The sequence below is a fragment of the Rhinolophus sinicus genome, chromosome 3, assembly GCF_057876585.1.
Source record: "Rhinolophus sinicus isolate RSI-liver-muscle chromosome 3, RSI-T2T, whole genome shotgun sequence".
In the NCBI taxonomy this organism is placed as follows: Eukaryota; Metazoa; Chordata; class Mammalia; order Chiroptera; family Rhinolophidae; genus Rhinolophus; species Rhinolophus sinicus.
In genome coordinates, this window is record NC_142503.1 from 125,351,180 (window position 1) to 125,373,291 (window position 22,112).

Genomic DNA, 22,112 nt, shown 5'->3' on the forward strand with positions numbered 1-22,112 from the left:
CTCAGCCTTGACACTGTCCCACCCGTTGTCAACGGTCCCTCGAATGCCCTACTCAAACTAGCCAAATTGTCGCCGCTCCGGTCCCGGCTGGACCGAGATCCCACCCCGCCCCTTCAGTCCCTCTCAGACCCAAATTTCCTGATTGGGAAGGGACCTGAAGAGCCTTTCTCCTATTTCCATTTTATTGGCTGGCACGACTGTCAGTATCTCTGCTTCCCGCCTTCCAGCCTAGCGGGTTTCTTGGACCCCTTGGTTTCTGCGACAAGCCGCTTACGTTTGCCTGAGCCGTGTTGCCGGGGACCGGCGACCTTTCACCCCCACCCTTCCCACGGGAGCGCCCCAGCCCCCGCCCCCGCCGCCGGCGCGCGCCCCCGCGCACGCGCTCAGCCCGCGCCTCCGCACGCGCACACACGCCCCCCCGCCGCCCCCGGCATGCTGCCCCCCCCCCGCCCCCGCAGGCATCGGCTTCAGCGCTGGGAGGTGGCGGCGGCGGCAGCGGCGGCGGCGGCGGCGGCGCTGCTAGAGGCAGGGACCCGAGCGCAAAGTGTGTGGGAGTCTACGAACTCAACCCCTCACTACCCTCCCCTCGCAGCCATCCCCCTCCCTCCCCGCCAGGCCCCCCCACAAGCGGGAGAAATAATGAGCGAGACCGGGCAGCAGCAGCAGCGCCGAGCAGCCCAGGCAACAGCAGAACCGCTCCGGCAGCGGCGGCGGCGGCAGCACCAGCAGCGGGAGCGAGCGCAGCGCTAGCGCGGCGCGGGGACCGCCGCGCTCCTTCCCGGCTCCTGCCCTCCTCCGCAGCTCGCTCCTCTCTCCGCATCCACCTCCTTCCCCTCCTCCTTCTCATTCACTCTTTCCTTCACTCTCCCCTCCTCCTCGGCTTCTCCCCGCGCCCCGCCAGCCCTCGCGCTCTCCCACTCCCTCTGCCCGTCCTCCCCGCTCCCCTCCTCCCGCTCATTCACTCGCCCCTCTCCCTTCTCCACTCTCTCCCCCTCTCTCCTTTCTTCTCCTTCTTTCACCCTCCGTCTCTCACACCCCCTCCATTCCCCTGTCTCCTTTCTGACACTGCACTGCAGCTGCTCCTCAGCCCTGCCCCCTCCCCAGTGAGAACAAACCAGCAACACTGCTTTTTTTCTTAAAGAGATTTCTATTGATCCGATTAAAAAAAAAATCCTTGAAATCCCAAACGCAAAAAAAAAAAAAAAAGAAAAAGAAAAAAAAAGCCAAAACAAAAGGGAGAACCTTCTCCCGGTAACAGCGGCAGGAACTGCAAACATGATGGCGGCAGCTCCCATCCAACAGAACGGGACCCACACTGGGGTTCCCATAGACCTGGACCCGCCGGACTCGCGGAAAAGGCCGCTGGAAGCCCCCCCTGAAGCCGGCAGCACCAAGAGGACCAATACGGGCGGTGGGTATCGCTTCCACCTCCCCGCTGGCCCCATCCCCCGCCGCCCGCCCCTGCCTCCCTCCCTCCCTCCCGCCGCTCTCCCTCCCTCCCGCGGCCCGGACACCTCTAGCCCGAACCCGGCGGCTCCCGCGACCCTGCCCCGCGCCCCCTCCCCTACACCTGCCCCGCACCTCGCCGTCCGGGACACATTTCCATTTCTGTGTTTATCATTCATCAAAATGGCGACTGGTTTTTCGGAATAGACCTATCTTTCCATTTAATCGGTCGAAAGCCTGACCATTTAAATATCCTAGACCTGGGCAAAAGGGTCCGTTAAAGGAGGAGGAGGATGACCCCCGAGTGAGGTGATGGCCGCCCGAAGATGCGCGCTGCATTTAACAGTCTGATTAAATAAATAAATAAATGGCACTTGGGTAGCGGATAGCAAATGATTGGGGCACCTGAGAGTTTTTCTCTCTCCATCCCCTTGCTTTGGGCCACAAGTAGTATGCAAAATCTTGATGAGTGCATGCTCTTACCGCACTTACATTGTCGGTGCAACTATCTCATTGATTTGTCTTCAGGGGTGTGCATAGAAGGGTGGGGGTGTCTGGTACTGTGACTTGTTAGTTAACATCCTGCGCTTCCTGGGAAGATGAGTTATAACGGGACCGGTATCGCTTCTTCATTTGCACTGGAGTCATCTTAACAATGCACCCAATGCATCGAGGCAGAGGTGAATTTATCTACAGCATGTACATTAGAGACGGGTGGGGGTCTTGCGAATGGCATACCCACAAAATTTGGAACGTTCATTCACACATGGAAACTGGATTTACCGGGGTGCTTCCTATTTAAGACAAGATCACTTTGACGGAAATTAAAGTTTATGGAGTTGGCTTTATTTTCTGAAACATTTCATTTCACTTTCTTGGTTCGTCCATCCCCATTCCGTTTTAAATATTGTAGTTATTTTGGAGAAGGTACATTATCTGTTTGGTCACTTTTAAGTGTATTTGATTTAAATGACTCCTAAGCTTTTTAGTATTGTCAAAATTCTTCTTAAGGTCCTTTAATTAATGAGCTTAAACGAGATCATGGTAGACTAAGAAGTGCTAAAGAAATACACCAGGATTAGTTAGATTTGTCAGTCCAAATTACTTTGAATTATTTCCTGGCAGTTATTGAAGGCTTGGAATACACCCTACAGTTTGGGTGGATTATTTGGTAGGAGAATGATTGTTTTGCATACTTTATGCAGGATATAGCAATGGGTAATTGTAGTCCTTATGTGTTTGCTAATGTCAAATAAATATAGCTCATCACTATTTACAGTCCTTTTATTTATTTTGCAATATGTTAAGTGAAGGTTTGTCATTTTATAAATATCCGAAGTTTTGTAAAGGGGTCAGTTCATTTCGTTTTACCATAGTAACCACAGATAGAATTGGAAGACTTCCATGTTTGGAATAACAACTGGAATTTAGTCATCAGTTTCTACAGTGCTGCAAAATAATAGAACATGTTTAGATTTTAATTCCAAGTTTGAAAGTATAAATCCTACAAAATGGGAAAAATTTTGTACACATTTATTTTTCAGTGTAACTGGCTTATTTTTGTTCTTTAAAAAAAAATTTAACTCCTTAGTTCCTTCAGCTAAATGCCCAATATTTTAATTGCTGTTTTTCTCTCTTGAGGGTGGAGAGGGGATACAAAGTTTAAAATTGTCATGTTAACGAAGCATATTTCTTTGCATTTTTTCAGAAGACGGCCAGTATTTTCTAAAGGTTCTCATACCTAGTTATGCTGCTGGATCTATAATTGGGAAGGGAGGACAGACAATTGTTCAGTTGCAAAAAGAAACTGGAGCCACCATCAAGCTGTCTAAGTCCAAAGATTTTTACCCAGGTAGGTGCATTGGTGAAGAGATTGTTTGATAAATCCCCAAGGAAAGAAAGAGCAGCTCTATGTGTGTTGTGTGCTATATTGAAAGAAATTCTTAATAGTGTAGTCTTTATTTTATTTACATATTTGCTGTATTAGAATATTTGTGGAAAATTTTAAAGACTATTTCCATTGTTGGTTATGTCTTTTTCTATAATCGATACACTGTGTCTGTGATTTAGATCAATTGCGAGATGAATCTTCTGAGTATTTCTAAATACTTTTCTCTAATTGGGGGAAAAAACTCTAAAATTTAAAGATAGAAACCTTGACAGCTGGCAGCAGGAAATAGGGTTCTTCTGAAGTTTTCAGACATCATTGTAATGACAATTAGTCTAGAGTGAATTCAGAAGAGGGGGTAGGAAGCCTTCTTAAAGAATGGACCATTTACTTCTAAATCCATTATGTACCTCTTTCTGCTTCATTGCTTTGTTTGTTGGCCCTGGAGTGAAGTAAAGACAAGTGCTTCTTCTTTTGATTTTTAAAATATTGCATTTTTAGTATAAGTGTGACAAGAAAATACATTGTTATGTAAAAAGTAAAATAATGCTCCAAAATTTGTGTTAGTTAAGATCTGTATTTGATTAAAATATGTTAACAGTTTGTGTGGTACTGTAATCCATTAGAATATGGCAAGTTTCCTAGGTGGTACAATATTTTTTTGTACTTTTCAGTGTGCTTTTTTTAATTTTAAGGGTTATACAGTTCTGCATGTTTATCTTTTTTCTTTTTAAAAAAATCATTTTGCTACTCAATGTACGGATTTTAACTGTAATTGGAAAATCTACATAGTTGAATAGTGTATCTCCTGGATAAAACATTAACTGATTTGCTTTTACCTAGGTGTAGCTGCTGCCATTTTAAAATCTTTTTTCGGTTATTTTATCTTAATAGTTATAAAAATATTTATTTAGTGCTGAGAGGAACCGATGCTGCAGTTTTTTCCTAGTGAAAAAGAAAAGCTGGTTTGCTTTCAATGATCTAATTCAGTAAGAGTTCTTTAATACAGCAAAGACATCTGGCGTGAATGTAAGCAGAACATTTGGAGGATTTCTTTTTCATAGCCAATCACTTGGTGGTAGAAAATGGACCATTATGCTAGATAAGAAGGTTTTAGAATGGTTGAAACTGTCTTTTAGTTACATAAATTAAATGCAGTATATTTGGTAAACATTAAATTTATTAAACTACAATGTAATTTATTTGATATGACGTCCTTCGAAAGTTTGTGTGTAGTTTTGTAATGGCTTTCCTTGTCTTTGAAACTTTCCTGATGCATTAAGAAAGTTTGCTAACATATTCACATTGGTATGTTTAAAAGGTATATTATGGTGAAAAAAATCAGTGCGGAATAGTGAAAACCCTTAGTACAAATAAAAGCACTCAAAAGAGCTTGATTGCAGAATTAATAACATGATAGTTCTAGGAAAAGACTGCAATGCTAAATTAAATTCACTGTCAGTAGATGAAAATGAAATAGCTTTTTTGCATTATACATGAAGTGGTATCAGATGTTCAGGGATGTTTCAGAAAATTGGTGTTTATCAAGGATATTCCAAATAGTAAATTAAATGCCTTTTCATTTGAATATAGTTTATTTTCAGTGGGTTGGAAAGGGTACATCAAGAATTAGATCTTTTCTTTTTAGTCTACTTAGTTGTGCATTTTTTTCTTATTACATAGAAATTGGTTATTTTATTTATAGTTGAGTCATGTTATTCATATAGAGCAAGAATATCTGTTGAAAAAAAAATGGAAAACTGGAATGCATTGAATAAAATTTTGTGTGTGTAGTGATGTAACCTGATCAAATGTGAGTTCAAATTTCTGGATAAAAGAAGGCTTATACTCTGCTTGTAACAGGTGGAAACCACTTACACACACTATGGAATCAATTTTAAGGATAAAGTAAAGCCTTGTAATTTATAAGAATATTTAATAGTTCTGAACGCTTTGTATTTGAATACAATTCTAAGTAGGTTATTACCTGTTTGGATACATACTTCTCTCTTCTTATAGAGTAATTGTAATAATATTTCTGTTCACACTTGATCACAAGCCTGTGGAATCATCTAAGGTCCTGATATTCTTCAACACAGCAGCCTGTCAGTGCCTTTCAACTTCTCTTACTCAGATATACTGATACGCTTAAGGGATACTCACTTGCTCATCTCAGATGAACTAAATTTTAAAGCTGTGATTTATTAATATATTGCTGAGTTATGAGGACTTTCTTGTAGATTTATGCGATAATTTGGGAACCCATTTTAAGTGTTTCATATATGTATTTATGACTATTCTGTTAGAATGAATATACCTGACGTTTATTTCGTGAAGCATATTTCTGTTTCTCATTTAGTAAGACAAGTATATTTGGGGAAAAGTATACTGTAGTTATAAACTGGTTTTCTCAAAAAGTTTTGAAACAGATGTAATTATGTTGAGAAGGTTTAGTTAAAATACTGGTGTATCTGGAAAAAACTTTTAGGATATATATATATATATGCATATATATGTGTATATATGTATACGTATATATGTATATACATACATGCATACACCTATTCTGCATATGCAGAATACAGACACACTTTGGGGATGTTTTATTACATTTCAATGCAAATGATGTGTGTTTTTAATATAGCCAGTATAATCTCATATTTATCATATTTGTTTTCCTTTTTATTTATTTTCTTTTTGCTTAGGTTATATCTTTAAAATGTCTTAAGCAACCTTGCATTTCTGAGTAATTTTTTATATTGTTGAAATAAAAACATGTTTTGAACATTAATTGGTATAAATTTAGAATTTGTAGAACTGTATATTGCATTTTTGTATTTCATTATGTCATATATTAAGTAAAATAATTCAGGAATTGTATGATGAGGATTGTAAAGCGCATTTTCCAATTACTGTAATCAGAAGAAAAGACCTACCAATAGACTTCTTTTGCTGTGTTGTGTAATTCATTTATCTATTTAAAAAAATCTAAATCTTACAGAATACTAACTTACTACTGGTGGCTTATGGATATATCTTTTTTCCTAACTTGTTTAAAACAACTTAATTTGATATATTTATATAGTCTTTTTATAATTAGGTTACCTAAAGTTGTTTCCTTGTAGTGAAAAAGCAGCTTGCTCATTTTAGGGACTATATTACTATATTCTTATTCAGAAGGGCAATAGTGTTGTTTTCTTCTTTTAGTTGGCATCTGAACATGTGTTTAGTTTTTGTTAATAAATAGATTGATTTTTAGTGTTAAAATTGTTTAATGAATGATTCAGGTATGTAATTAGAAAAACTTACTGGTTGGGACTAGTAAAGCATGTACAAAATATTTTTGTGTATGCCTTAGATTTTAGAACACTTCATAGTGTGCCTATTTTTTCATTCCATCATATGACACTGGAGGTATTCATTATATCAATCAAATAGGAATCCTTCTCTATAATCTTGACATATATTTGTATGTATTTTACACTGTTTTCATATTTGTGGTTATAAAACTGAATCATATTTAATATAAATTATTTTCTTTCATGGCCCTTACGTTAAAAATTTGAACTTATTTTTAGATTTATTATATATTAATTTTACCACTGCCAACTTACGTGATACTTTTTTAAAAAATCACGAACCATTTATACATTAAATTTTTAAAAATCATGAAAAACCAGAATGTAAGTGAATTCTTCTTTTAGTGATGGAAATACCACACACTGCCTTAATTCTGACATGGAGAAAATTCAGTGGCCAGTTTAACCTTAGGATTGGGATTGTATACAAATTATTTTTTGGGGGAATTCAGAAGTGTTAGTGAAGTTTAATATAGATCGCCTCTTGTTTACATTGTTGAAGGAAGAGTATTATGATATTAGTAGTACAATGTGAATACTTTTCTTATAGCTTCTAAAAGTTCTAATCTATACCCGTTGATCTTAGAATCAAAGCATCTTAGACATTTATTGGTATATATTTTAAAACAAAATGAGATAAATATAATTGTAGCAAGTAGAAAATTAAGTAGTCTAATTTGCACTATTGTTTAGTGTGATAGGATAGTTATCATTACACTGTGCTATACCTTTGGTTTCAGTATGATAGAGTTGCTGGCAGAAAACATGTTTTTCTTTAAATCTTAAGGTTGTAATATTTATATGTGTCATATTACCTATTGTTATGGGTTACTTTATATTTTATCTGAAGGAGGAACCATAATTTTTCACTTAGACATTAATACCTCTCTGAATATTATCTATATTTTTAATACTTTACTTCTCATTTTAAGCAATAGGAAATCCCAACATACGAAGGAATGTTACTTGCATAGCACAATCTATATTAAAATTGTACTTTCCGAGAGATCATTTTTATACTTAGCTCATACAAGCAAATGTCTTGTGGCATGGGATTTTTAGAAAGATTGAGTTAGCATTAAAAATCTTAGCTATTCCTTTTAATTCATTCTGATGTTATATCTTCTGTCATCAATTTAGTAAGTTATGGAACATTATTAATTTACAGTGTCAGTGTTTTCATGAATTACATAGCACATTGTCCTTTGAAATTTGGTATTTGACGCTTCCTACATCTTGGAAAACTAGCTGATTTGAAATTGGTGACATTGTAAGGAAATACAATACATCTAACAACATTGTCTTGCAAATATCACCTGCAAAGGATTTCAGAAATTGTTTCAAAATAGTGAACACAATTGGTGAAATAGTTCAATATTTATGCATTGAAATGTTTCATGTAATATACAAAAGGGGAATAACGATATGTGTCTTGGAACCTATAAAGGAGTATGCTAATGTCTGTCACTAAAAATGCGAGCAACAAACCACCAATCAAAAACTTGCCTGTTTTATAGTTCCTTTGTTTTGTTTTGCTCTGGCTTAAGGGAATTAATTTATTAAGCTCTTAAATGACACAAATAACATTTACCGAACACAATTATGTCACTTGTTAACTAAAATTCAGCACCTAATAAACATTTTTTTCTTTACCATGGAGTTTAGTCGTAGTTGTTTCCAGTTTAGTGGATCTCTGTTTTAAAGCACAACTTTTATGAGCAAGTGCAGCTTTTCAAAATAAAATTGGGGGGACGAGGATGGGAGATTTGTGCTTGATTGCCATCTCATTTCCATCTTTGGATACAACTCTAGCATAAAGTTAAACAACATCTGCAGAGAACTGACTGACAAACATCTCTCTGGGACTCATCATTGCAGCCTGCAGCAGGTGCATTCAGCTTTGCAGTCTTTTCCAAAAAGAGGTTAGTTTGTTCTAACATTTATCAGTAGGCCAGTGGGAGCAAGTGACTAGAGAGAAGAGGTTGGTTGTCACTTGTCCAGTGCTGGAATACTACAGGTAATTGGACTGGACTGGTGGGAACCGCAGCAGTGTGTGTCTCACATTGCACTGCAGCTGCTATGGAGCTTAATTAACCTGACCCTCAGAGACTAAAGTGTCATGGTATAAAATGCAACACATAAGAAATGAAGCAGTACTTTTCAGTACTTCCTGATGCTCGGGTTGGTGAAATTTCCATTTTTTCTACCTATTCTTTAAAGATAAGGCATCATCTTTTCCATTTTTTAATACGGAAATATTTGAAAGTAAAATCCATAAATTTGATAGAATGCACATGAAAAGGAGATGGGGGGGTGCTTTCGGCATAGGAGTAGAAATGAAATAACGTTAAGGCAGAAGTATTTAAATTTCCTTGTTCTACAAGTATATTTTCAAATGAGTGAGCAGAAATAAGTGGAAGTACACTGTAGCTTTTTAAAAATTATCTTAGTTTAACATTTGTTCATTTATTTTTATAGGAGAAAAAAACCCATATAAAATTAATGTTGTTTGTTTTTAGCACGTTAGGGGCTTTGGTAAGCAAACTTGACTGAGTGTTTTGAAGTGTTCCAACAAACAAGACAAGTATAACATGTTAAAAATATTTTTAGGATGTTTCAACTTAATATAGGAGTGCTGTTGAAATGGTTGTTTACCACATTACATGTATATTAAAATTTGATTAATTAAATAAATACTCTAAAAATCTTAGTCTGTCATTTATTTCTGTTGTTTTAAATTTCTTAATCCATTTGAAATACTGATTTACAATATGCTTCCGTGAAATATATAGAAGTTTCTTGTGTGTTCTAATAGTATTCCTAATTAATGTAGGTGTGTCATCATTGTGCTGTTTATTAATTGGCCCTTGAATGGAAAACAATTCCTAAGGTAAAAATGTCTTTAAATTAAATTTTACAAAGTGCTGTACTATTTGAAAATAATTCAGAATTTAAAACTATCATTTGGAATCTCTGTGAAGCAGCTTTATAGTTTGGGCTTACTATTAGTTTTACTAATTTGAACATTTTGGTATCCGTTGACTGTAACTTACCCAAGTGTCAATTACCCAAATGTAATTAAGTTTTGGAGTTTACACAGATTTTTGGTAATCTGTATACTTTTCCTGAGGAATTTTTACCAGTATTGTCAATAACTGGTTGATACTGAAGTTACTGTTTGTAAGAAAAGTCTTTTAAGTTTCATTTTAACTAGAGTGTGAATAGTTGATAATTTATTGGTAATTATGGGAAATAGATTAAAATAATTATCTCTAGACATCAAGAGAATCATTCCATAATTCTAAATATATTAATTTTTTCAATCAAGATTTTCTGTTTTTGACATCATGGACTATTATTTTCTTATCAATTCTCATCAATATAAAAATGATTCTTTAAAATTTCACATATAGTATACTTCACGTTTAAAATTTTTGTTAAAGGGATACTGATTAAAATAAACATTTTAAGACTACAAGTAGAAAAACAAATATTATGTACACTGACAGATTTTTTGAGATACTTTCAGCATTTTATAAGTTTCAAACCACTACATGGATGTCCTTTTCCATAACAGAACTTGATCATGAAAACACATAATATCTGCACTCCATCATTGATCTTTTGCTGCTTCCTGCAGGGCCTGTCATATAGCATCGTTGACAGGACCAGATGAAAAATGAAATCAGTATTTAGAGTTTTTTAACAGCAAAATGATTCAGGTAAGATTATTTGGTGTGGAAAATAAAACATTTTTACCATTCTTAATCTAATTTTATCTAATAACATATATAAAATTAATATTTTTTCTTATTTCAAGACTTGTTTTGTGTCTTACTGACATTCTGTATATTTGTAATTTCCAATGAATTTTATTCTGACGTCAGTAATTTTTAAATTTTAGACTAGTGTTTTGTAGTTTCCTTGTGAAACTGAGCATACTTTTGAAGTTTTGAGGAGTAACTTCTTTCTGTTTTAAAGATTTTTGAGAACAGTCATGCTTTTTTTGCAAGATACATTTTCACAGTATGAACTTATTAATTAAATAACATTCAAATCCTGCATTTCCTCTAGGATATAATAAATGCTGCCTCTCAGTTGATTCAATTTTTAAAATATCACTCTTCTCCTAAAGAAGGAAGTTGTCTTCATTAAATTAATAATTTCCTGCTCTAGGAATTACATTGGTCAGTGACTAAGATCTAATGATTTGGGGAAAGGGCAGAATAAGAAAGAATTGGGAAGTGTATTTCATTAGCACAGAATAATAGGGATTGTGGTATGTATTTTTTATTTTTATGTTACTAAATATTTTAGAAGAACTGTAGCATTTCAATTTTGGTTATATTCATTCTTGAAATGTTTTTCAAGGAACTATTTTTGGAAGCAAGTGAGCTCTGGGAGACTTAATTCACAGACTTATTCTTTGTATAACTCTTGTATTTTAATTTTTCTTATACTAGTTTGTGTCTTTTTTAAAAGGTCATGAAAGTAAGAAAAACAAACTTAGGTTTATTCTTCAGTGTGAAATCTGTCTGGAATCTTTTTTCTTGTTAATTATTACGTGTATTGATCAGAGGCTTCCTGTGAGCCCAGGTGTAGGCAGCTCTTTGGTCATCATGACTGAGAATTTTCTATTACAGTGCACCTTTTCTTTGTAAAGGAATATGAGCATGTTTTGCTTTATCCTAAAAAGTTGTGGTTTTATTGCTGTTGTCTCCTTGAGTTTGTTTTAAAATTTTGATATGGCGTCTCTGTCAAAGACTTAATGAGGACACTTAGGAGTAGTGAAGAGGCTTTCTATTTAAAGAGATTGGAAAATAAGAGAATTGTGGAACTACATGAAAGTAACGGAGCTTAGATATGGTCTCTTCCAGAATCTTCATTTTAACAGTTGAGAATGCCAAGATAGCAAGAGGTTAAGTAATGTATGGCAATAATAATCCTAACTTTTAAATGTGTTCTGAATTTGATACAATTGTAGTAGGCACTTCTTTCTCTTACGTTTCGCTCTACACTCCCCCCTCTTCGACCCCCCCCCCCTTTTGGAGATGACTAAGGAAATTCATCTTTAATTCTTCTCCTGGTTTCAAAATGAATATGCTCACCTCCTTTTTAAAAAAAAACCAAGTTGAAAACACAATAGCTATTTTACAGTAATATTTTTTGTTGTCGATTTGCTATACTGAAAAGCCAAAGATAGGTGTTCTTTATCATTACCACACATTTAAATATATATATGATAAATTATATTGCCAGGAATATAGCCTGGCCATTTTATGTTTTTCTGTAATTGTACCATTTGAAAATGAAAAGGGCAGTATTTTCATTATGATTTGATTTCTTCAGCTTTGTAACTTTTCTTCATTTCCTTTTTTTTTTTGGGGGGGGGGGCTTGCTTCCTTTGTTTCTTAGCACAATTTTTTTATTTCTTTATTTTTGGTTAAACTGAGTATTGACCTTGATATATAAAAAAATAATGTGTAGACTTTCTATGTCAAAATTTTTAAAGGATTTTTATGCCTTTTATAGAAATTCCCTTAAGTATTGCGTATTTCGCTGGGTATTCATAATAGTTTTAAAAGAACAAAACATTATGATTACAAAATAAGCATGAAGCTTATTGTAAGGCAATCTAAGTACAAATGAATATGTATTATACAATAATCATTCATTTAAATATATCAATATTTTCTCTTTTTTGTCTATCCATTCCACTTCTCAGTTAATGTGAATTCTGATGTTTGCCTTGTTATAGGCTTTAGGACTACTTTGTAACATAAAAGTACTTAACATGATTTTGAAGATGTTTTACCTTCACAGCTTTATATTAAAACAAAAATGTTTTGTAATAGTCTTTAACATCAATTGAATAATTAAGTTCCATTGGTGTGAAGAAATTTATGTCATCCTCCATGCCTGCTGCTATATGTTCAACATACTGCTCAGTACTTTGAACATAGGTGGTACTTGAAATGTAAATGTATGTATGTATAAGTGAATGAATAACCAATTTGAGGCTTCTTCTGTAACGGGCTTATGAAATTCATTATATTTCTACTTTGATGGTGTGTGTGTAAAATCGGTATTTTGGATAAGTGAACTAATGATTCAAAACTTCAAACAAACAAGAACTGGCCATAGAAGTGTTAGGACAAGTGTGGGCCAGGTATTAAAGAAGAAGAGTGGAGTGCAATAAGGGAATTTTGCTTTCTGTTTAGCATGTTGTCCTGTGTGAAGAAAACGGAAAGCTAGTATTATGGAGAGTACTTCAAAGCCATCTCCAAAATGAAGATCACTTTTAAAATGTTCTGACTTAAGCAGCATGAGCTTAATTAATATTTATTGATTAATAAAGTAATTAAAAGTACCTCCATTACAAGATTTTATAGTTATGTCACATTATAGTTTGCTTGCTGACACATATCTACTTGTGCAGTAAGAACCAGTCTACTGATGACTTTTCTTGAGTTACCTTTAAAAAATCAAAGATTACTAACCACTAAATTAAAGTTACATTCTTTTAATATAGTTTAATATCGTCTTCCCCACCTGTAGTGGAGAAGTTAGCATGTATACACACATTATGACTATTAGAAACTTAACTAGTTAATTCTCTCATTTACCAAGGAAAAAAGTATACCAGCTAGGTAGTAGAGTGGAATTTATTTGCTTAGAGTTTGACTAACTTGAATATCAAAGAGTTAGTATGTATTACTTTGTTTGAAATTAAAATTTTAGGAAAGTTACTTAGTTTGGGCTACCTCAGTCTTTTAAATACTTTTTAAACAATTAAAATTTAGAGAAATGCATGAAATGCATTCTTATATTATTATTATATATGTTATTATATATGTTTTTTATATTACTAAATACATCGTTTGCTACAATAAACTAATGGACCATCTAAAATTTGAGAGATGAATCTCTTTAGTGTCATGCTTAGACCTTTACATTTTTATAAATTCTAATTTTAAAACTGATGGAGAATAGTGGGTTAAAATAACTCTATCATAGTTTTCCCTGGCCTTCCCTACTACCATAGCTAGATTTTAACATCTTTATGATTGTTTATGTGCTGTCTTTGGGATTAGAACTAGGTGTACAATGCTCTGAAGACCTTTTTCTCAAGCAATGGATCAGTAAGAAACAACAAAGATGAATACCTGAATGTAACAAAGTTTGATACTTGTATAATGATAGAATTGTGTCTAGAAGTTAAAACTACCTCTTTCAGTGGCTGGATCTTAAGAGGAGAGAGTAGACTTCAAAGAAGACTTGAAAGAGACCTGACAGGGTTTTGAGGGTTGAATTTTAATTTGCTTAGTGGACAAGAGTGGAAGGGCCTTTGAAGCAGAGAGACAAAATGTATAGTCATGGAGATATGAAAAATTCCTTGTATATTCAGGGGTCTGAAAGTAGTTTGGTATTACTAGGATAAAAAGTGGATATTGCTATACGGAAGAGTGGGGAAAGGGAGATACAATAGATATTTTTACAGGTAAGAGAAAATGTATTAAATATGAAAAAAAGTTTGAAAAATATTCATCTTGGATACATTCATTAGCAAAAATTATTTTTTAAAAGTACATCCATATATCTTTTAAATGACTGACAGTGGTACTGTAATCAAAATATGTGTATCTATTTGTGTAAACGTAAAGAGTACTTTGGAGGAAGGATTTCCCTAGTTATTATAATAGCAGAACTGAATAGTAGATTGAGGAGTCTGGTGTTCTGCTTAGGCGATAGAAGTAAAATTAAAGAGAAGACTAATTTGTTTGGAGAGAAAAAGACTAAGGGAAAGGTGAGGCAACTCTAGGAAAACAGATGTTAAGAAATATGAGAGCTGTTTTTATTAAGCAATTATGTGCCAAATGTAGAAGAAAAAAGTGTGGGAACCCAGGAAGGACAAATGTCAGTGAAGAATGTTTTGCTGTATTCAGGAAAGCTCTGGAAATAGAAATTGGTTTCGACATTTGTTCACTTTTACATATCCTGTTGTCTATTCAGGTGCCTTCAAAGTTTAAGGACTTGCTGGTTTATTTTACTAGTTTGCTTTTGATTCAGCAGTTTAGAATTATATATCATAAAATCTTTTCTCATTTCTTTTATGAATATGTAGGTCTTTCTAGATCTCTTGGCATGTTTATCAGATATGTTCATTTTCATTTTGATAAAGATTAGTGATTGGTACAATGTATGCACTTTTATGTGTGAATTTGATGCCGTTCAAGCACTTAAATTTTGGTATGTGATAGAAATCTTGGTATGAGTTAATGTCAATGAAAATGAAAATTGAAACTTACCATTCATTGTTGGTGTATTCTCTGTTATGTAATTATTTTGGAATTTCAGTTGATTATTGAGATTCAGCTGGCATTTCCATCATTGATAAATATTTCATATAACAGTTTTAATACTCTAATTATATAATATACTCTAATACTCTAATAATAATACTCAAATTCAGCTGAATTAAAAAAAAACATTGAAAAGTATGGCACGGTTTTTCCATTTAGAAAATGAAATTAGAAATCTGTCTAGCATTTTTGGCCCATTTATGAAATTATTGGCTAGTTATATAAAGAAACATTAAAAAATTGAGCAGCCGAAGTGACATTAAGTACCAGATGGGAATATGAAATAAAAACATTCATTGTGTAATTTTTATTTAAGTGCTCATTATTCAGTAGCACCAGTTGTATAACTCAAGGTTGAATTCAATATAAAAAGGAAGCATAAGCAATGTCTCATTGTCTTCATTAATATGCATATCATGGGTATGCTATCATGACTTGTTCTTAAAGGGATACATTATATAGGTAAGACAACTGCATACAGTTTTTGCAGAACCAATACAATTACCTTTGAGAAAAATTTTGAAGAGATTTTGGGGTTGTGAATTGTTTCAAAGTAACATTTGTTTAAATTTAACATCTTTTACAAATTCTGCCTTTAAAATATTATCCTATTTTTTTTATTTATACATATCTCCTCAACTGAAAATTTCCAGACATGTTTTCTTTACAGTAATATTTAAAATTTATTCTTCCGAAGTGTATACCTATTCTGTTTAGGAAAAGTATGTTCCTATAAAAGCTTTATCACATTTTTAGCTACGCTGATTTGACGTCTTGTTTAAAAAACTAGAATGACTCTGGATATGAAAACACAAACTGTGATAATAAGCTAGATATGCCATATGTGGCAGTTTAGGTTGGCATATATCTCAAATGGCATGTTTAATGTACTGTATTACTAAGATTAGTAATTTTACAGTGTAAGGCTGCTACTTTTAATATATAGTCTCTTGCTAGTGGGCTTAGAATGCTGACAGATACTTTTCTTAGTAAATCCCTGTTTTCAGCCCTTTTGAAAGTCTTTTTGTTGTTGAAATTATCTACATAGGATCTGTCCTATTAACTAACTTATTCTCTGAAGTTTGTGAAAAGTAATGAGAATTGTACAGATACATAGTAATAGATTATTATGAATGTGAATAATAACCATATATATTGTATTTTTGTTAAGGAATAATGCTAATAGATTTGATGTGGCCAAAAAGTGTTTAGTAAAATAAATAAGAATTGAAAATAGTATTTTTATTTTGAGTAAATGTACATATGTTGATAGGAAAAACTTTGAGGTTCTGTAGAGCCTAACCAGCTTTCATGGACATAATGTATCTTTCTTTGGTTCTTTAAAATGTTGTTTTTATCAAAGATTTTTCTGAAGGCTCTTCAAATAATTCAGTAGATTGCATTAAAAATAAATAGAAACTGCAAAGTGACAGGGGTAATTAAGGTAATTTAAAGGGATAAATAATACAGGTTTGGATTATGTACAATTTTTAACTATTTAAAATATGTAGAACAGATATAATTCTGTTTGAGGAAATTTTTGAAGAAATTTGGGGTATGGGTAATGTTTCAAGTAAAAGTTACCTAAATTCAGTATCTTTTAAAGAACCAGGCTCTGAATTTCCTTATGTGCGTATTTAAACTATATCACTGTTAATGGAATAATGGTCTTTTTAAGAGTCTAAAACCATATAACTAAAATTTACTTAAAGTAAGTAAGTAGTACTTGAAGGCAGTTTATTAGTCATGGCTTAATTAGAACTTACATTTGTATAACTTATTTTAATTCTTAAACTATCAATATAGGAAGGAATTTTTATTTCTTTTTTGCAGTTGAAAATAAGACCGTGAAAGCTAAAATGATTTGTGTTTTAGCAAGTTAATGATGAACCTGTTTGTTTACTGTTATTCTGTATCTCTCTGCATCAGACTAATAAATTTGAATTCAGAAATAGGGTATTCAAAATTTAGATAACACTTAATGAACTGCCATATTGGTCTGTCACTGGGAAATAGATATTTTTGATGGGTTGATAATTTTTCCCTGTTCTATGAAAATCCGACAAATTTAAATTTTGCCAAGGAAAGCAAATCTATAATAATTAAGTAAAGTGTAGACATAAAAACAAGTTTTCTGACCAAACTTCTGTAAACATAGAACCTTGGTATCTTGTATGTATTTTCCTGTCTTCTATGTAATTTTCCGTCTTCGTATTTATATTAGACCTCTAAGATAGTTTGAAATTTTGCCTTATCTCTGAGATTAACTTATTTACATGAAATCATTCAATTATTCTTCAGTTAGCATTGTAAGACTTTGTCTTTCCCTTTCTAAATCATATATAAATACCACTCTAGAGATTTGTTAAATTACAGATTTGAGGTTCAAAAGGTCTGGTCTAATCACTATGATAGTATGTACTTTAATCAAAATTTTTATGAGGAAAATATGCTTTGGATATTTCACAGTGACGTTTTTAAGAAATTATCAAATCAATTCAGGACTTTGTAATGCCTTTTGGAGATGTGAGAAGGAATGCAAGATTCCTAGAGAACACGTGGTGTCAGACAGGGGAATTTAAACCTGAGCTCTGCCACCTGCTAGCTGTTTGATTTTAGTCAAATGATTGAATCTTCTTGGATCTCTAATTTTTTCATCTGTGTAATGGGGATATTAATTCCTCTCACGTAGTAATAAGTTGTTGGTCTAGGTACCACAAAAGGAAAAATGTAAAAACATGTCATAATACCTGACATATAATAAGCATTTTATGACTGTATTTTTTCATCTCATTCTTCCCGTGTTTGTTGCATTTAATAATACTAAATTTACAGAAGAGACTTTAATGTAAAATAAACTACGTTAATGTGGCCCTAAAAAGGAAAACATTGCTATAAGGATTCTTCTCAAAATTATTTTTCTCCTGATTTTTATGAGAATGCAAGCAATGCAGAGAAAGTTAAAGCTAACATCTCATCCCACCTCTTTAAGATAATTAATATAAATAATTTGGTATGTATTCTTTTAGACTTTATAAATGCCTTTTTATATAGGTTCATTTCATATTTTTAGTAGGTAATTACAAGTGGTATTTATTGTTAGATACAGGAATGAATTATCAGCAAGTCACCTTGCTTGGTTAATGGGTTTCTAGAGCTTATAGATACTGTAAGGTGTCCTTCCAACCTTAACTATGTGGATATTTTTACTTGCATAGCCTAAAAGTGTGTTCTTTGATACCCCTGAAGATATGCAGAGATTTGTTTGTTTCGTTTTTACTCACATAGTTGAGATGAAAACTAGTGACATGCATTTATAATATTGAATCATTTTGTAATCTCATGTTATGTATATAGGCTTATTTGTATTAAGATTCTTGAAAATTAACATGATTAATTAGTCCCTCCATTCTTTGTCCTTGTACATGCAAATATAAAACATTAAGAATATTGATCAGAGGTTTAATAGGAATAAATCAAGTAGCATATAGAATATTTAATGCTTGCTTTCAGGATCATTTTCAAGATACTAAGACTTCTGATAATCCTTTCCATATTAGTCAAAAACAAGGTCATAGTATATTAAATGTTGAAGCTAGATGTTTAATAATTTAGGTAATAATTCACAAAGCTTATTTTTCAGCTTTGTTTTTAAGCTTAATTTTTTAAAAAAATTGCTTCTGTGAAGGCCCTGAACATTTTAATTCACGTTCCTTCAACTTCCATGAAAAATCCAAGAAATTTTAATGGTATGGTTTTACTAAGAGTTTATCTTTTAGGTGTCGCAGTTTATTACTTTCTGCTCCTTAACATATTTTCCGTGAGTCATTGCAAAAATTCTTGATGGCCCTTATAGTAAAATTGTTTTTTTTATGATATGTCTATATTTTATTATAATCAATGTATAAACTTAATGCTGTATTCAAATACCTTACATATTAAAGTATTAATAAATGTTATTTATGTATTAAATATTTAAAATTCATTCAATACCATAGCAAGAACAACTGTATACATGATTTTATTTTGTGTGAATGTGCCCTTGAGGACAATAGATGTAATTAATATCATACTGATTCTGGGCTGCTTTGTGGAAAATGTAAAATCTTAGTGAATATTTGTCATAGTTATAGGTAAATTTGATGTTATGTTTAGAATGTTGCATATATAAGAATATATATGCTACAGGAAAAAATAAAGTGAGAAACATCGCTAAAGGCCATTTAATTCCAGAATGACTAAATACTGTGGGCCTAATCTTTAGAGCAATGGAGTTATTCTTAGAGACTTACAAGCTATAGAGATGATGAAAGTGTTTGAAGTCGGATTGGAATGAGTAGTATTGAAAGTTGGTAGTTTATAGAAGAGGAATCTATATTAGTATAGGGTAAAGATGACTCAGGGTTATCGCCTTTTATACTAGGGTACGGTGGGAAATAGAGAAATTGTGATAGGCTGTGAATGCTTTAAATACAAACTTTCTTTTTACTTGTAACATTTTCACTTTTCTTCGGAACTAAGGCAGTAGACTACACAATATATAAGTTTAAATTTCAATTCCAAAACCTCCTGAATCATCCTGCTTGATGATCCTGTTTCATGGAGAAAATAAAAATAAAAGAAATTTTATGTTACCACAGCCAGATTTAGCCATCAGTACCTATACGGTCTATATTTTCTCTTACTATTCTAATAAACTGCCCCTGCCCCCAGCAAAGGCCCATCTCTACTTTTATTCTAGATTCCATTCCCTCTGAGCTACTCAGACATCTTTGGGGAATTTGTACTTCTCTTTCTTAACATTATCAATTTTCCCCACTCTATTTTCCATCAGCCTGCAAAGATACTGTTACATCTCCATTATTTAAAAAAAAAAAAAAAAAAAAGGCATTTTCTCTTTATGCTACTTCCTGTTCCAGTTACCATGCCAATAACAGTAAAATGCTTTAAACTAGTTTGTACTTGTGCTATCTCCAGTTCCTCTCCTACTATTTTTGTTTTAAAGCCATTCCGACTGGGATTTAGACCCCATCCTTCCAGTGAAACTGCTCTTGTCAGGATCTGGTGACTTCAATGATAATTTAGTGGTCAGTTCTCAATTCTCATTTTTACATACCAATCAGCAACAGCTGACAGTTATCGCTGCCTTCTCTATGAAACATGGCATTTGCTTTCAGCACACCTCTTCCCCACCGACTGCAGCCTCAAGTTTTCTTTGCTGGTTTCTTCTCATTTCCCAGAATTCAGTCCTTGGACCACTCTCTTCTTTTTCACTATACATGCTTACTCTTTTCCCTTAGTGATTCTATCCAGTATCATGGCTTTAAATAACCATCTGTTGTGCAATGACTACCAAATGTTTATATCTATTCTGGACTTTTCACCTGAACTCCAGACTAATGATGCATTGGCTACTTGATATCACTTGTATTTCTAATAAGTACGTTAGAATTAAATATGATTTTAAATGTTCTAATCTTTCTCTCAAATCCCCAAATCTATTTCTCCCACAGTCATCTCTTATCTTATTTGCAGGTTCATCCTTCCAGTTTCTAAGACCAAAAATCTTGAGGTTATTCTTTCTCTTTCCCTCAAACTTCACATCTAATCTGTCATGACTGATTATGTTCTAGATATTGGCCTTAAATGAAAGACAAAAGAAAATATTAAAACCAAAAGTAAATATTGTAAAAGTGCATTTTGCTCTGCTTAGCCAAGTAAAGCATTAAAGATGTGGTTGGCTGTGAATTCAGTGTTAAAACTCTGGAAAGTGGCAGAAAGTAGCCTGTCCTAGTTATTGGGTTGACCAGACTGAGCATCTAAATTATTTAAGATTTCAAAAGATAAAGTAATAAGAAAGGTTATAGGAAAACCTGTAGGAAACAATCTGTACTCTAAGGACTATCAGTATCAGTACATCTATTAGTATAGCATAAATATTTTTACACCCATGAGAATTGATGTTTAAAGAATAAATATGAAGCAGTAGGATTAAGAACATTCTGAATAATACCAGTTCGTTGGATTGTATCAAAATGAAATCCATTTATCCTTGAGGACACAATTAGTTTAAAATGTAAACCATGCAAAGTGATATATACTAAATGTGAATGATAAATAAATACTGAATGATTTGGAATATTGTGCAGAATCAAAACTTCATTTTTTGAGGCTTACACCTTAAAGAAATTGCACAGGTAGAAAAGAAAATTTATTCCGGTGAGAATTGTTTTCCTATAAAATATTTTGAGATACTTTTATTATCACCTGTGAATTTTCTTATTTTATTTATTTACCCCTCCCTTCCCCTTCCCCCCCATTCCGCTTCAAGCCATTGTTTCTCAGTCTAGTTGTGTAGGACACAGCTCCCTGGCCCATGCTGGTATCATGAGCCTTGCGCTCCCCTCCACTGAGGCAGTTGGTCATTGGTCGTCCGCTCACGGCAGCTGTCACTGCCTGCCTGCCGCTCACGCTGGCCGCCGGCTGCTCATGGCAGCACCTGGCAGCCCGTGGCAGCACACACCAGTCCATGGCAGCCCATAGCAGCTTATGATGGCTGCCGGCCACTCACTCTGGCTGCCAGCTGCTCATGGCAGCACACAGTAACCCACGGCAGCTCACGCTGGTTGCCGGCCACTCACGCTGGCCACCGGCCGCTCACGGCAGCCCAGCTCCAGGGAGAGCCGTTGTTCACAATCTTAGCTGTAGAGGATGCAGCTCACTGGCCCATGTGGGAATCGAACTGGCGTATGGCGCATGGAGCTCCAACCACCTGAGCCACCGGCCTGGCCCAATTTCCTCATTTTGTTGTCCATGACAAATTATTCTAGTTAATGGGCTTCATTTCTCTCTTTAATTTAAGTCAATTACTTTTTACCTCACTATTTTATTTTGCCTTTTCCTTCTGTACTCAGTTATTAAAGGAAATTGTATTATTTCACACACAAGCAGAAAAAATAATTGAGTTTTTATAGAGTCAATATTATATTTTTAATTAAATAACTGTAATAAAAATTTTGACTTTTTTAATCACACATTTTTATTGGTATATCTTAC

The 22,112-nt window shown here is 34.1% G+C and overlaps 1 protein-coding gene across 4 annotated transcripts in view; it reads left to right on the forward strand.

Moving 5' to 3' along the window:
- Positions 1 to 1,275: 1,275 nt before the first annotated feature.
- The window catches only part of NOVA1 (NOVA alternative splicing regulator 1), a 139,883-nt gene continuing 119,046 nt past the window's right edge, over positions 1,276 to 22,112 (forward strand). For 2 of the 4 annotated variants that reach the window (XM_074328116.2, XM_074328117.2), the window contains exons 1-2: positions 1,276 to 1,411; positions 3,155 to 3,298. In XM_074328116.2, coding sequence (XP_074184217.1) covers positions 1,276 to 1,411; positions 3,155 to 3,298 — 280 coding nt within the window. Of the gene's footprint in view, positions 1,412 to 1,923; positions 2,127 to 3,154; positions 3,299 to 22,112 lie in introns of those variants that run through there. The other 2 variants (XM_019746879.3, XM_019746878.3) reach the window with 2 other exon arrangements.